The following is a 14,201-nucleotide window of genomic DNA, read 5'->3' on the forward strand; positions in this document are numbered from 1 at the left end:
CTGTGACCTCTCCCCGTGTGCTGTCTTTGTCCCTGTGTCGGGATGTCACCAGGGTTGGGGATGGCACCTGCTGGCCTCATTGTCCCCCCTCAGACCGGCCAAGAACACGGGGCACCGTCCCCAGGTGCTGCAGTCCAGGTGGGAGCCGCTGTCATTGTCCCCTCGCTGTCCCTGCAGGGTGACAGTGGGCTGGGTCCCCTCGGGGGTTCACGGTGCCCACTGTGGGGCTGGGCTGTGCAGGGGGGGGTGGTGTGGGGAAGCTGCGACATGACGCAGCCCTGTGGCAGAATGTGGCCCCGTGGTGGGAGGTGGCCCCATGAGAGGAGCTGCCTGCATGGTAGCACACGGTCAGACATGTCCCTGTGATGGGATGTTGGCGCCATGTGAGAACATGGGATACATGACAGAACGTGGCCCCGTGGAAGGGCTCGGCCCTCCGGGCTTTAGAGGCTGCTCCGCCCCCTGCCCCGCCCCCAGCCCCGCAATACAGGACCACAAGTCCCGTGATGCCCCGCGCGGAGGCTGAATGTCACGTGACTCGGATGAGCCAACGGGAGGTAACGGAGCGAACGGCCAATCAGAAAGGCGGGAGGGGCTGCCGGGAGATTTGAACGCGGAGGGCCGGAAGTGGCGGGTGAGTGGGGAGGGGGGCGGTGTGGGGCTGAGGGGAAACAGGCGGGATCCGAGCGGGGGTTTGAGGCCTGCTGGGGGCCGTGGGCCTCGGGTCGCAAACGAAGGCTGTTAGGCCGGAGCGGTGCTGTGGGATCTGAAGGGCTGCGGGGCCTCGGGGTGTCAGCACAGACAGTAGGGAGGGACCGTAGGGCCCGTAGCGCGGGTGCTGTAGAGCCCGTGGGGTCAACGCCGCGCCCTCTAGGCTCTAAGGGGGGCCGTAGGGGCGGGCGGGGCCTTACAGGGGGCGGCGCAGGCGGAGGGGTGGGCGGTGGGGAGCTGTAGGGACAGCGGGTGCCGGCGCTGCGCCCCGAGGCTCACCTGCGCCCCTCACCCCGCTGTGCGCGGATCCCAGGCCGCGTCCCGCCGAGCCCGCCGTCCCTATGGCGATGGGCGCCCCGCCCGAGGACGGCGCCGTGGCCGTAATGGTGCGGGTGCGGCCGGCCGTCCCCAGCGAACGGGACGGGGCCGCGCGGCCCGTGCTGCACGTCGTGGATCAGCACATCCTCGTCTTCGACCCCGAGGAGCCCGGCGGACCCCCCGGCACCGCGCTGCCCGCCCGCGGCCCCAAACACCGCGGCAAGGACCTCAAGTTCGTCTTCGATCGTGTTTTCGGGGAGGGGGCCACGCAGGAGGAGGTGTTCCAGCACACGACGAGGGAGGTGTTGGATGGAGTCCTCAATGGCTACAACTGCTCCGGTACGGCCCGGGGGGGGCTGTCCCACACACCCTCAGCGGAGCCAGGATGTGGCCTTTGTGCTGCAAGGGACGTCCCCAGGGTGGGAAGGGGTGTCTGTGTCTGCTGCCAACTCAGTCCTTGATTTGTGGCAGCATGGTGGAAAACCCAAAGAAGATGAGAGGGAATGGGTCATAAAACAGCAGCACAGGAGCAGGTGGTGCTAAACTGCCATCAGCATTGAGCTGGGGGTTGCAGGTGTGGTCGAGGCGGGGTGTCCCTGGCACAGGGGAGACTGAGAGAATACTGAGAGCTGCTGAGCAGGAGGCTGGGTGAGATGGATGTGTGCTGTGATCTCTGGGAGCTGCTGTGTTCCTTGTGCATCTCCCAGCCCTGCAGTGCACACAGGACAGGTCTGAACGCTCCTTGCCCCGCGCTGCAGATCCTCGTGCTGCTTGCAGGCTGTCAGCAGCGTGGCGTAACGAGCTGCACGGCGCTGAGCTGGGCGCTGGGGCTGCACGATGCTATTCCTGGCTCTGTCACCGTGCCCACCTGGCAGCATCTCCTGTCTCTGCCTGTGTGAAATAACTCCCAGATCCTCAAATGAGATATTCCCAAAGCCTTGCTAATGGGGAGAAAGGCTAAGGTTCTCTAGATTAGTGTCCTGTTCCAATGCTAATGCTTTGGAGAGGGGGCTGAAGGACTGGGGAATGTGGATGAATTGCAAGGTCTGGAGAAAGAACCTCCTTCACTGAGAGATGGAGACCTGGGGGTGCTCAGCTTGTAGGGTGGCTCGAGTGTGGCCTTGAAGCGTCTGAATGGGTGACGGCGTGGGGACTCGTCCTGTCTTTATCCGCTAAATTAGAGACGCTGACAGCTGAAACGAGAGAGAAATTGCACTGGGGGAATTGTGCAGACAGTGCTGAGGGTAATTAACTATTGAACCGCTCTGCGACGGCTGCGAGTGACCCGCTCTGCTGCAGCGTCTGCTGCAGGGCCGTCACGCTGCTGACAGTTTCAAACACCCCTCTCCCTCCTCGCAGTGTTTGCCTACGGTGCGACGGGAGCGGGGAAAACCTACACCATGCTGGGCTCAGAGCAGAGTCCAGGCATTATGTACCTCACCATGGCGGAGCTGTACAGGAGGATTGAGGCCAGGAGGGACGAGAAGAGCTGCGAGGTGCTCGTCTCCTACCAGGAGGTATGCGTGTTCCCCATGTGTTTTGGGGCTGCTGCTGACCCCGTAGCGCTGCAGTATGCTGGGGATGCCTGCTGTCCCAGCTGGATTTGGGCTCACCAAACTGGTGGGGAACTGGTGCTGCTGGTTCCTGCCATGCAGAGAATGGGAAGTTTTTCTGCCTCACCGAGCCGCCGCGGCGCCTGCAGTCTGCATAGCAATCTGAAAGGGCTGTGCAGGAGGAGCGGCAGCGCAGTGACTTGCAAGTAAAGCCCTCGAGAGCTGTCCTCTGCATTTAGAGCACTGTCAGCCGCTCTGTGTCACGCCTGGGCAGCGCCTTGCAGGGATTGGGGTGGGAAGGACTCATCGGATCAGATTGTGACCCTCGTGCGCAGAGCTGCTCGATGCTGGGGTAACGGGCTGCCTGTTCCCTGCTCCAGGTGTACAACGAGCAGATCCACGACCTGCTGGAACCCAAGGGCCCTTTGGCCATCCGGGAGGATCCAGAGAAAGGAGTCGTGGTCCAGGGGCTCTCCTTCCACCAGGTGGGTGTAAGGGCTGTGCGCAGGCTCAGTGCAATGCTGTCCTAGCAGCAAATGTGATCCTGAGCTGAAGGGAACGCTGCAGGGCAGTGGGGTGCCTTACATCCCAGTTGTCATTTCTTAACGTTGGGTTGTTGTGGCGGCTACACGGGGCACCCAGCCTGCTGATATCCACCCCTCTGCTCGATTCCAGCCAAAATCAGCAGAGCAGCTCCTGGAGATGTTGGCCAATGGCAACAAAAACCGGACCCAGCACCCCACGGACGCCAACGCCACCTCCTCCCGCTCTCACGCGGTCTTCCAGGTGAGGGCTGAACCATAAAACCACAGCATGGTTGGCCTGAAAAAAGCCTTGAAGATCTTAGAACTGTGGAATCACAACAAGTTGGGTTGGAAGGGACCCCCAAGGCCCCCAGCTGCACTGCTGCTGTGGTCTGGGTGCCCCACATCAGCTTGGGCTGCCCAGGGCTCCACCTTTGGCTTTGGGATCTCCAGGGCTTATCTGTCCCATTGTCCCCCTCAGCACAGAGCCGGGATCCCTGCCCTCTTTGTCCTCACTGTGTCGGTGCTCTCCCCCACAAACCAGCCACTCGATTTCAATTCCAGCCAGGCCCTTCCTTGAATTAGCAGGGCTGTCACGGCTGCGTGGGGAGACTGAGGGCTCTGCCTGCAATTTCTGTGTGAACCTGGTGGCTGTGAGCAGGGGGAGTCCAGGTGTCTGGATGCCTTCCCAGCCGGGTGCATTGCTGGGCGCTGGACTCCTGCCTGCTGCACAGCCGTTAGCAGCGCTGGAATTGTGCCCTCCCTGCTGCTAGCTCTGCCTGCTGGTGAGCCAGGCGTGGGCTGCTGAGGGTGTAGGACTGGGATACGACACAGGAGTTGGGCTCAGCTCTGAGAACGCAGCCTGGGTGCTCCCGGTGCTCCCAAGCACTGCGAGGCGATGTCTGGGCGATTCCCCCAGCGCTGGGTTTGTCCATCCTCGTTGCGTTGTGGCCTCACCAGTCTCTGCGCTCGCAGATCTACGTGAAGCAGCAGGACCGTGTTGTCGGCCTTGCTCAGGACCTGCGGGTTGCCAAGATGAGCCTGATTGACCTGGCAGGCTCTGAGCGAGCCTCTGTCACCAAAACCAAAGGAGAGCGTCTCCGGGAGGGCGCAAACATCAACCGCTCGCTGCTGGCCCTCATCAACGTCATCAATGCGTTGGCTGATGCAAAGGTAGTGCTGTTCTGTCGTGCCCTGCTGAGTGCCAGGGCACAAAAGCTGAGCAGCCCCTCTCTTGGTGCAGAGCAAGAAAACCCACATCCCGTACCGGGACAGCAAGCTGACGCGCCTGCTGAAGGACTCCATTGGTGGCAACTGCCGCACCATCATGATTGCTGCTGTCAGCCCCTCCTCCCTGGCCTACGAGGACACCTACAACACTCTCAAGTACGCCAACAGGGCCAAGGAGATCAAGCTGTCGGTGAGGAGCTCATCTTCTGCTGAGGGTTTGGGAGCCGGTGGGAAGGAGTTGGGTTTCACAGCCTGCCCCGGTGTGCGGGGAGGGTCAGTGGGTGCCTCTGTGCTCCAGGTTGGGTGGTCTGTTGGGTTGTGGCATCCAGCCCCTCTGGCCGATTGATGCTGAGGACACTGAATGCACAGTCTGTGCCGAAGCCCCTCATCCCAGCAGGACTGGTGGCAGGGACAGCAGGTCCCCGTGCATTGCTCGTGCCATCTGCAGCCTCTGCTCCAGCACTGGGAGGGATCTGAGCTCAGCCCCGTTGCTCTTTTGACCTCTTGCCCATCCTTGTCTCTGCAGCTGAAGAGCAACGTGCTCAGCCTCGACTGCCACATCAGTAAATATGCCACAATCTGCGAGCAGCTGAAAACAGAGGTGAGGTGCTCTGTCTTTTAGCTGTGCTTTGATTGATGTGTGCACCTCTGAGCTCCTCTGCAAGTCGTGTCACAGTGCTGCCTGTTGGCAGAGCTCTGGGCTCTGTGGGGCTGCTGAAACAGCTGTGGTGCAGGTGATCCTTCTCTACAGGTGGCAGATCTCCGGGCCAAGCTCCGTGCCTACGAGGATGCTGCCCAGGATACAGGAAAGCAAATACCAGCACTGCTGCCTTCTCCCAGGTGAGGTTGTGGGGCCAGTGGGGAGGAGAGGCAGAGCTGGGGTGAGCCCTAAAGGAAGCTGGGCTGGGAATCCCAAACATCGTCCTTATTAATCCAACCCAAATGTGGCTGTTTTCCCAATGGATTTCTTTGTCTCTCCTCGTTTCTGTAGGATGGAAGAAGCTGTCCCAAAGAGCTGCTCAGACACGACTGCTTGCAGGGAGAGTAGTGGGGAGCAGCAGGAGCTGGGAGCTGGGCAGGATGCTCAGCTGGGAGGAGAGGAGGAGGTGAGAGAAAGAGTGGGAGGGCTGGGGATCAAATGCCCACATGGCACAGAGGACAGGAGCTCAGTCCTGGGGTGCTGGCTTAGCGTGAGCTCCTTATTGCTAGCAAAACCCTTCAGCTTTTAGATAAAGGAGTTTGGAGGATGAGACTCAGCTCCGTTTGGCTCAGATAAGTGATCGCTTTGGGATGTTGTTCCAGGTCCCAGAGGAAATGCCCCCCAGCAGCCCCACGCAGCAGGCAGATCTCCAGCTGGGAATGAAGAAACCAAACCACCTTCCACAATGTTTGTCCCACAGCCACACAGACACGTGAGTCCTTCCTCTGTGCGCCCCCTCCTGCTCAGGTGGCCCAAGCTGACCGATGCTTTGGAAGCGGAGGGGCTGCCCAGACCCATTTATCTGACACTGTCCTCCCCTCTGTCCCAGGCTCGTAGCCACCGTTCTGAGTGTTGCCCAGAAGCAATACTCCCTCCTGAAGGCTGCCAACCTCCTCACTCCTGACATGGTCTCCGAATTTGAGGAGCTGCAGCTCTTGGTGCAGCAGGAAGCAGCTGTGAGCCCTGAACCCACAGACACCAGCGGGGCCCCTCCAGCCCCGAGGACACAGCGGGGCTGTGATGGTGAGCAACCAGCAGCTCTGATTCCTTTATTTTCTGGTCTCATTTAATGGCTTGCTCAGTCTGTAGCTCTGCCTCCTCGCCCCCAGTGTCACAAATGAACCCAGCATCGAGGCTGAAGGCTCTGCAGGCTCTGTTTTCCAGGCTGAGCCCTGCCGTAGCACGTTTCCCTTGGAACCACTGCGGTGCTTTTAGGATTTGGGGATTTGCGGTGGCTCTGTCCCTCTGGGTTTGATGTGAGCGTGGTTTGGTGATACCTGCTGGGAAATGACAGCCTTGGGGGCAATGCTGAGGGCTGGAGATGTGTGGGAATGCTGCAGACGGTGCCGACTGCGTGTGTTGCTTTTCCTTTAGCGTCAGCCCCGACGCTCAGCCCTGAGCCCGGCGGCCCCATGACGAGGGCTGCCCTGCGCCGCCTGCAGCTGCTCACTCCGCTCTCCAGCCCCAAACTGGCAGTGAAGAAGAGGAGGAGATCCGAGATGAGCAACGCTTCCAGATTGGAAACAACACACAGCCTCAACATGCAGGCGAAGCGCCAGCGGAAATCCTCACAGAGCACCGGGGGGGAAGCGGAGGCACCGCAGAGCCCAAGCACCCTGTGCCCTAAAGAGCCCCGATCCCCCCAGCTGCCACCGTGCTGCACCCCCAAAATCTGCCCTCTGACTGTCACCAAAAGGCGTGTGCCCCTGATGACATCGGCAGCCCAGAACTGCTGCACCCCGACTGTGTGCGACCTCAATGTGACTTACAGCCTCTCTGAGGATGTTGCCAAGCCGGGAGCCGTCAGCCTGCCCCGGTTCCCTGGCTGGGAGAATGCCCTGTGTGCCCTAAAGAAGCAGGAGGGCCCCTTTGTGCCCAGGTGGGTGCTGTACCACTTAGATACAAACAGCATCCCAAAGAACCTGCTCCTCCTTTTCCTTCTGGGCCCAGGGCTGGACCCTCTGACCCTTCTTCCTCCCTGCAGAGCCTCCATCCCAGTGTTCTCCATGAAGGGTTCCTCCATCCCAAAGCTGTCCTCCATCTCCAAAGGGTCTGCGCAGAAGCGAAGGCGAGCAGTGAGGTGAGACGGCAGCCATTTGCTGCTGTGGGCACTCCTCTGTGGGGCTGGGACCCCCTTTTTGCCTGCTGTCAGCCTGGGGCCATCCCCATGTGTCCCCTTTCCCTTCACAGCACTGCTTCCCGTTCGCTGGGTGGGATCCAGAGCCGCATCACCTCGAGCAGCAGCCGGCGGCCGGCGCAGCCCCAAAGCATCCCAGGTGAGTCCCACAGGCGTTCCTCTGCGTGATGCCCCATCCCTGACGCCTTCACACCTGGGGCAAAATACCTGGTGTTGGTGTGTTGGCGTGTCTGGGGATGGTGGGGCATGTTTTTTGGGTTTGCTGCCTCCTTCCTGTGGCCGCATCCTTGGGAGGGGCGGTGGGGGTCTAGGGATGGCTGTAAGGATGGGGCTGGCTCAGGGTTTTGTAGGTTTTGCCTCTTCATCTCCTTCATCCCTTTCTCTTGTTTCTCCCTCAGAGCATCCTCCCCCTGGGCTCACCTGGAAGGGGCAGGGTGGCCCCAGAGAGCTGGCAGCACGTGATGGTGCCCCTCAGCCCCCACCTCAAAAGCCATGAAGCCACTCTGCTCATGTCCCTGACAGCCAGGACCCTTCACACGGCCCCAAATGCAGCTGCCACATCTGTTCCTCCCATCCAGGGAGGTAGAAGGGCCACCACCCCAAATGTTGCCCCGCTGTCCCCTGGCTGCTGTCCCTGCTCCCTCCTGCCCCCTCCCCCTGCACAGCCCCACTATTCTGTAGCAGATGGATCGCTGCTGTTCCCTCTCAGCCCCTCTCGGGGTGTCGAATGCTGACAGATGGGCGATGCTAAGCACTGCCACGCGCTTTTAATAAATCTTACAGCTTCAACCCAAAGGAATGAGGGGAGAGGTGGGGCTGTTTCTTCCCCGTTCAGCCTCAGAGTGGTGCTGGGCTCCCTGCAGGGCTGGGTTCCCATTGTCCCTTTGGGGCTTCAGAGTATTTCTTCCTCTGCTGTGGGGTCTCTGGGGGTCCTTGGGGCCACCAGCAGAGGTGATGGCTTTGCACTGAGGTCCCAAAAGCTGCATGGCTGCCTTCACCCCGCAGCCCCTGCTATGTTCTGGCCCCATTGTCCCATGCACTGCTCCCCATAGGGACTGGGGTCACTGCTCTCTGCCCTACTTTGCTCTCCCCTCTGTCTTCTCTCAGGCTGGAAGCTTCTAATTAAAGCTTCTGTATTCGTTTGCCTCATTAAGGAGGGGGGGCTGGCTCTGTGTCCCCGCAGTGACAGCTCTCTGCTTTGATCCCATTGCGTGGGAGCAGGGAGAAAATAAATCCTGGGGGGATCACAGTGGGGGCACCCTCTGCCCCATCCCTCCACGTGGATTTGGGGAGGGGAAAGGAGGGGGATCCCAAAGGGCCGCCACTGAGTGCAGCAGCAGAGCTGTCCCTGCCCCACTTGGGCTCTCAGCACACAGGGGAGGTGCTTTTGTGGCTGTCGAACCAAACCGGGGGCTGGAGCAGGATGCCTGATGCAGAGCTGGGAATGGAGGGGGGCGTAAAGGGGCCCCTGGCGTCCGCTGGGGCCCGGCGTTGTCCCCATCCCGGTTGAGTTTTCCCAGCTGCCGGCTGCCACCTAGCTGTCACCTACGGGCTTTGTCCCCCATCCACGGCCCCGCTGTGCCGATCCTGGCACATCCCCGCCGTGTCCCCGTGCCCGGACCCCATCAGGGCCAGCGGTGGCCCCGTGCCCGTTGCCCCCACCCTCATTTCCCGGTGCTGCACAGAGGTCTCATTGCTGCGCTGTGTACACTGAGCCCTTTCAGGCAGTTCTGGCACCGCTGGGCTGGAACGGGCTCGGGACATTTTGGCTGCCCAATTAAAGCTGGCCTTAATTAGCAGCCTCCCTGCGCTGCCAGGCCTCCTGGGGTGCACCTCATCGTGCCCCACAGCGTCGCACCCAGGACCCGCAGCGCCCCACAGCACCGCACTCGCGCTGCGTCCTGCTCTGCCCCGCGTTTTACCCCCGCTCTCTGCGGGCGCTGCCAGCACTCGGCGCCGGCTGCCAGCGCTCGGCCGCCCCCGCTGGGCGCCACAAAGCCCGGCTTTGTGCTGCACGGCCTCCGGCCAACGCCGAGGCCATAAAACCCCATCGCGGCGCACGTCGCGCCCACCTCCGCCATGGAGAGCCGCCGGTTGTCCTACGGCCGCCGCTTCGGCCCCAGCGGCTCTGCGTGGAGCCCCTCGGAGCGGCTCCGTTCCCGCGGCGCTCTGCCCGCACCCCGCACGTCGGGCAGGGTGGATTTCTCGTCGGTCAACGTCCTCAACTCGGAGTTCCGGGAGATCCGCACCAACGAGAAGGTGGAGATGATGGAGCTGAACGACCGCTTCGCCAGTTACATCGAGAAGGTGCGGCTGCTGGAGCAGCGCAACAAGGTGCTGGTGCTGGAGCTGAACAGGGCGCGGGAGCAGGAGCCGTCCCGTCTGGCCGATGTGTACCAGGAGGAGCTGCGGGAGCTGCGGCGCCGCGTGGAGCTGCTGGGCACCGCCAAGGCGCGCGCGGAGGTGCAGAGGGACGGCCTGGCTGAGGAGCTGGGGAGTCTGCGGGAAAAGTATGGGGGGGTCTTGCAACGGGGGGGGGGGGGGGGGGGCTGCTGTGGGGGTCCGGGGGTGGTGGGGACTGAGGTGGCTGCCAGGACCGGGGTGGGGACCGACGTGGTGGTGGGGACCAGGGTGGTGATGAGGATTGAGGTGGTGGTGGTGGTGGGGACTAAAGGTAGCCACTGTGACCGGGGGGATAATGGGGACCGGGATGGGGATCGGCCTGGTGATGGGCAGCGCGATGGGTGCTGGAGTGGCAACGGGCAGCAAGGTGATGCTGGGGACCAAAGTGGCCACCAGGACCATGGTTGATGATGGGGAGCAGGGTGATAATGGAGATTTAGGTGGTACTGGGGATCAGAGTGGCTGCCACAACCAGGATGAGGACCAGGATGGTGACGAGGACCAATGTAGCCACCGTGATCATAGTGGTCCCAGGCACAAAGGTGTCTACTGGAACAAGTATCAGGTGTCCAGCAGCACTAAGGGGGTCACCGGGACGATGACCAAGGTAGTGATGGGGTCCGAGGTGACCACCAGAACTAGGAAATGGCTACTGGGGTGGTATAAGTGCAATGGGGCTGCTCTAGGGTGGTCTGAGCTGTAAGTGGCCACCATGAGTAACAGGTGACTGTGTCTTATGAGTAACAACATGTCCCTGCTCCATTGAAGGCTGCAGCAGGAGGTCACCCTGCGGCTGGAGGCCGAGAGCACCCTGGCTGCGTACCGGCAGGTGAGGGCAGGGGATGAGATGGGGAGTGGGCATCAGCTCCCCTCTCTGGGGCTCCCGGGACAGGGCTGGGATGGGATGACAGGAGATGTGATGGAGGGATGGGCAGACCCCCGTGCCCACCCTGGTGCTGATCCCTCCATGTCACACGGTGGCAGGATGTTGATGCTGCTGCCCTGGCTCGCCTTGACCTGGAGCGTCGCGTAGGGTCCCTGCAGGATGAGGTGGCCTTCCTCCAGAAGGTGCATGAGGAGGTAACGTCGCTGCGGTGCGGGGCTCCAGGGGGGATCCATCACCTCGCTGACCCCGGTTCCCTGCAGGAGCTGCGGGAGCTGCAGGAGCAGCTGGCCCAGCACCGGGTGCACGTGGAGGTGGATGCCAGCAAGCCAGACCTGACGGCAGCACTGCGCGATATCCGCACACAGTACGAGGCCATGGCTGCCAGCAACATGCAGGAGACTGAGGAGTGGTACAAGTCCAAGGTGCAGGTGGCACCCTGTCCCCGTATATCATCTCCGTGGGTTGGGTTGGCTTCTCCTGTGGCTGGGTGGCTCTATGGGGCAATGGCACAGGAGGGCTGACCCTACGGTGTGTCCCTTCCAGTTTGCAGACCTGACAGATGCAGCTGCCCGGCACGCAGAGGCCCTACGTGCAGCCAAGCATGAGGCCAACGAGTACCGGCGGCAGCTCCAGGCCCTCACCTGCGACCTGGAGGCTCTGCGGGGCTCGGTAGGTGCCAACCGTAGGGCATGAGGTGGGACGTATCCCCGGGTCGTGGCACCACGGGTGCCCAAGGAGGTGGCATCGAGGGCATCACGTCCCACGGTGGTCACCAGAACGAGTCCCTGGAGAGGCAGCTGCGGGAGCTGGAGGAGCGCTACGCACTGGAGACGTCTGCCTACCAGGACACGGTGGGACGGCTGGAGGAGGACATCCGCAGCCTCAAGGAGGAGATGGCGCGGCACCTGCAGGAATACCAGGACCTGCTCAACGTCAAGCTGGCCCTCGACATCGAGATCGCCACGTACCGCAAGCTGCTGGAGGGCGAGGAGAGCAGGTGATGGCCCTCCCTGCCCCGAACCATCCCTGGGTCCTTTTGGTGCTGCTGGGTTTGGGGAGCGCCCTGCAGCCCTCCTGCCTCACCCGTGGGGCAGAGGGGACCCGATGCTCTCCCCGACGCTCCCGTTGCTCCCGCAGGATCACCGTCCCTGTGCAGAGCTTCTCCAACCTGCAGATCCGAGGTGAGGCTGCAGCTGTGCACGGGATGGGGGTAGGATGGGCTGCCAGCTCTCTGTGCCCCAAGAGTCCCCTGCAGAGTCCCAAGGTGGAGGGGATGATACGCTGTGGTCACATCCCTAAGGCCAACGGCATCTCCGAGGCCGCGTCCCCATTGCCAACCATTCCCCCAGGGTCAATCCTGTTGCTGAGGCCAACCGTGGCTCCAAGGCCAACTCCACTGATGAGGCTAATTGTATTCCTAGTGTTGCATGTAGCCAACACCAACCATGTCTCCAGTGCTACCCTCATCCCCAGTGTCAACCATAACCAAGTGCCCGATCTTCCCCCAGGGATGCTTTGTCCCTAAGGCCAACCACAACTCAAAGCCACGTCACCAAGGCCAACACCATCGATGAGGCCAGTCATATCCCCACGGCCAGCCACATACCAAAGCCAGACACATCCTCAGGGCCAGCCATGTCCTCAGTGCTGCCTTCACCCCAAGGTCACAGTCCAGTCCCAACCACAAGGTCCCCAACCGCAACCCAGTGCCGACATTTCTCCCAAGGCCAACAGTGTTCGCTCCAACAGATTGGGATTTTTCAGCCCAACTAATTCCTTTTGCACCCCTTCAAGGTGTATGAGTGGCCATACTGGGAGCACTGGGTCACCACCCTGTCCCATCCATAGAATCACAGAATGGCCTGTGTTGAAAAGGAGCACAGCGCTCATCTGGTTCCAACCCCCTGCTGTATGCAGGTCACCAACCAGCAGCCCAGGCTGCCCAGAGCCACATCCAGCCTGGCCTTGAATGCCTGCAGGGATGGGGGCATCCACAGCCTCCTTGGGCAACCTGTTCCAGTGCCTCACCACCTTCTGTATGAAAAACATCCTCCTAATGTCTAACCTAAACCTCCCCGTGTTCCCTAGAGACCAGCCTGGACACCAAGTCTGTGTCAGAAGCTCATTTGAAGAGGAGCATTGTGGTCAAAACGGTGGAGACGAGAGATGGAGAGGTGGGAAGTCTTCATCCCCTCCATCCCCAAGGGGAGACACTCTGTCATGTGCACGGGTCCCGTCCCCAGGCATGTTCAGACAGACCTGAGTGGGCTGACAGTCCTCCCTCTGCTTCCAGGTGATCAAGGAGTCCAAGCAGGAGCACAAGGAGGTGGTGTAGGTGTGAAGCCACAGCCACGCTTGTAGCCGTAGCTCCGTAGATCCCACCTGATGCTGCGAGGGAGCCCTGCAGTGGGGCCGGAGACATAGGAGAAACCCACCCTCATCTCCCCCACCACCCCACGCCCCCGGGACCCCTGCGTTGGTCCAGTCAGGACTGAGATATGGGGGCAATGCTCCCCACTTCCCACCTCATTGGTCCATGAGGCCACCTCGAGTTTCCCCACCGTGTCCTGGGCATCCCTGGGAGGGATGGAGGGGACGTGGCACTGCATGGCCAGGGATGTTTTACTGTTGTCGAGCAGCAGTTGGGCTTAGCCAAGAGGTGCAGGCAGGAGGAAGAGGAGGATGGAGCATACGGGGAGGCAGGTCGATGTTGGGATGGGGAGAAGGGTGACGGAGTGGGGCCTGAGCAGGGTGCCTGGGGATGCAGAGCGGTTGTGGGGCTGGAGCAGCAATGGGCACAGCAGCGTGGGAGTCCTTGTTGGCTTTCCTGGACACAGCGCCATGGGGCTGTTTTGACCCTGATGGGATGCAGCACACTGAGATGCCTCCATCTCCAGAGATGAGGAGACAGTCCAGGGGGCTCATGGCCCGAGCCCAGCTCTGCATGGCCATTCTGGAGGGGTTGGAAGAAATCTGTTGTCCCTCAGCACCGTGCGGCCCTGTCTCCTGTGCGCTCTCCCACTGCATGTCACCCACCTGGGGCCCCCGCAGACCCCATACTCACTTTATTTTAGCCACTGACCATGAGCTAAACGTGCCCTGCTGCCACCTAACACAGCAGCACCCACTCATCAGCACTCCCCTTACTCCATAAGTTCAGCCCATGGGGTGCCACTGGGGTGCTGCCTCCTCACCCCACTTATCTCCACATCCCCCAGCTCAGCTCTGAGCTTTGCAGATCCTGGTTCCACAGGGGCCATTCCCAGGGCAGGATGTGTTACGGGGTGACAGTGCCAGGGGTCACTTTGTCCCCCATGAGCTGGATGGCGCTTTGCAGCCCTTACTGCTACTGGATTAATGCCCTAACGCTGCAACAACATGAGGTGTGAAATAAAGCCTAACACAAGTGCTGCCTCGGTGGTCATGACTGCAACCTGCAGGACAAGCTGCAGAGCGGTGCGTTTTTGGGATCAGTCAGGGCACAGCGGCCCTTTGGGTGCTCAAAGGTTTCTCACTGTGGGACCAAGGCTCAGCCCTGAGCCCCAGGCCATGACCAATGCATTCTGCCATCACAGAATATCCCCAGCCGGAAGGGATGCGGATCATTGCCCGACTCCTGGCTCTGCCCAAACCCTGCGTCTAAGACTGGTGTCCCAATGCTCCTTGAGCTCCAGCCCACCACCCTCTGGTGCAGAAGAAAAATAGAAATGTTCAAACTCAGCTTGTCGAAAAACAGATC

General features: G+C 61.3%; 2 protein-coding genes across 3 annotated transcripts; both read left to right on the plus strand.

Moving 5' to 3' along the window:
* Positions 1 to 594: 594 nt before the first annotated feature.
* Positions 595 to 8,214, plus strand: KIF18B (kinesin family member 18B). 2 transcript variants are annotated; one of them, XM_048927096.1, is made up of 16 exons: positions 595 to 634; positions 1,025 to 1,368; positions 2,389 to 2,546; positions 2,963 to 3,067; positions 3,258 to 3,368; positions 4,082 to 4,279; positions 4,350 to 4,526; positions 4,863 to 4,937; positions 5,088 to 5,176; positions 5,328 to 5,442; positions 5,639 to 5,748; positions 5,866 to 6,059; positions 6,411 to 6,915; positions 7,021 to 7,116; positions 7,227 to 7,312; positions 7,572 to 8,214. In XM_048927096.1, the coding sequence occupies exons 2-16, from the start codon at positions 1,053 to 1,055 to the stop codon at positions 7,667 to 7,669; spliced, it is 2,433 nt and encodes an 810-aa protein (XP_048783053.1). In that variant the 5' UTR covers positions 595 to 634; positions 1,025 to 1,052; the 3' UTR covers positions 7,670 to 8,214. The 2 variants fall into 2 exon arrangements, with proteins under 2 accessions (XP_048783053.1, XP_048783052.1); XM_048927095.1 differs by lacking the exon at positions 595 to 634 and having other exon boundaries at positions 943 to 1,368.
* A 496-nt stretch (positions 8,215 to 8,710) lies between these two features.
* Positions 8,711 to 13,863, plus strand: LOC125684704 (glial fibrillary acidic protein). Its single transcript, XM_048927097.1, has 9 exons — positions 8,711 to 9,683; positions 10,345 to 10,405; positions 10,561 to 10,656; positions 10,723 to 10,884; positions 11,006 to 11,131; positions 11,239 to 11,459; positions 11,600 to 11,643; positions 12,551 to 12,636; positions 12,756 to 13,863. The coding sequence occupies exons 1-9, from the start codon at positions 9,253 to 9,255 to the stop codon at positions 12,795 to 12,797; spliced, it is 1,269 nt and encodes a 422-aa protein (XP_048783054.1). The 5' UTR covers positions 8,711 to 9,252; the 3' UTR covers positions 12,798 to 13,863.
* The last annotated feature ends 338 nt before the right edge of the window (positions 13,864 to 14,201 follow it).

The sequence above is a fragment of the Lagopus muta genome, chromosome 25 (assembly GCF_023343835.1).
Source record: "Lagopus muta isolate bLagMut1 chromosome 25, bLagMut1 primary, whole genome shotgun sequence".
Lineage (NCBI taxonomy): Eukaryota > Metazoa > Chordata > Aves > Galliformes > Phasianidae > Lagopus > Lagopus muta.

Bases quoted from the DNA above. Each gene is read 5' to 3' on its own strand.
- LOC125684704 (XM_048927097.1), top strand. From the start codon at position 9,253: ATGGAGAGCCGCCGGTTGTCCTACGGCCGCCGCTTCGGCCCCAGCGGC. The intron at 11,132-11,238 runs GTAGGTGCCAAC...GGTGGTCACCAG, and splicing joins TGGAGGCTCTGCGGGGCTCG to AACGAGTCCCTGGAGAGGCA. The intron at 11,460-11,599 runs GTGATGGCCCTC...TTGCTCCCGCAG, and splicing joins CTGGAGGGCGAGGAGAGCAG to GATCACCGTCCCTGTGCAGA.
- KIF18B (XM_048927096.1), top strand. From the start codon at position 1,053: ATGGCGATGGGCGCCCCGCCCGAGGACGGCGCCGTGGCCGTAATGGTG. The intron at 4,280-4,349 runs GTAGTGCTGTTC...CTCTTGGTGCAG, and splicing joins ATGCGTTGGCTGATGCAAAG to AGCAAGAAAACCCACATCCC. The intron at 5,749-5,865 runs GTGAGTCCTTCC...CCTCTGTCCCAG, and splicing joins TCCCACAGCCACACAGACAC to GCTCGTAGCCACCGTTCTGA.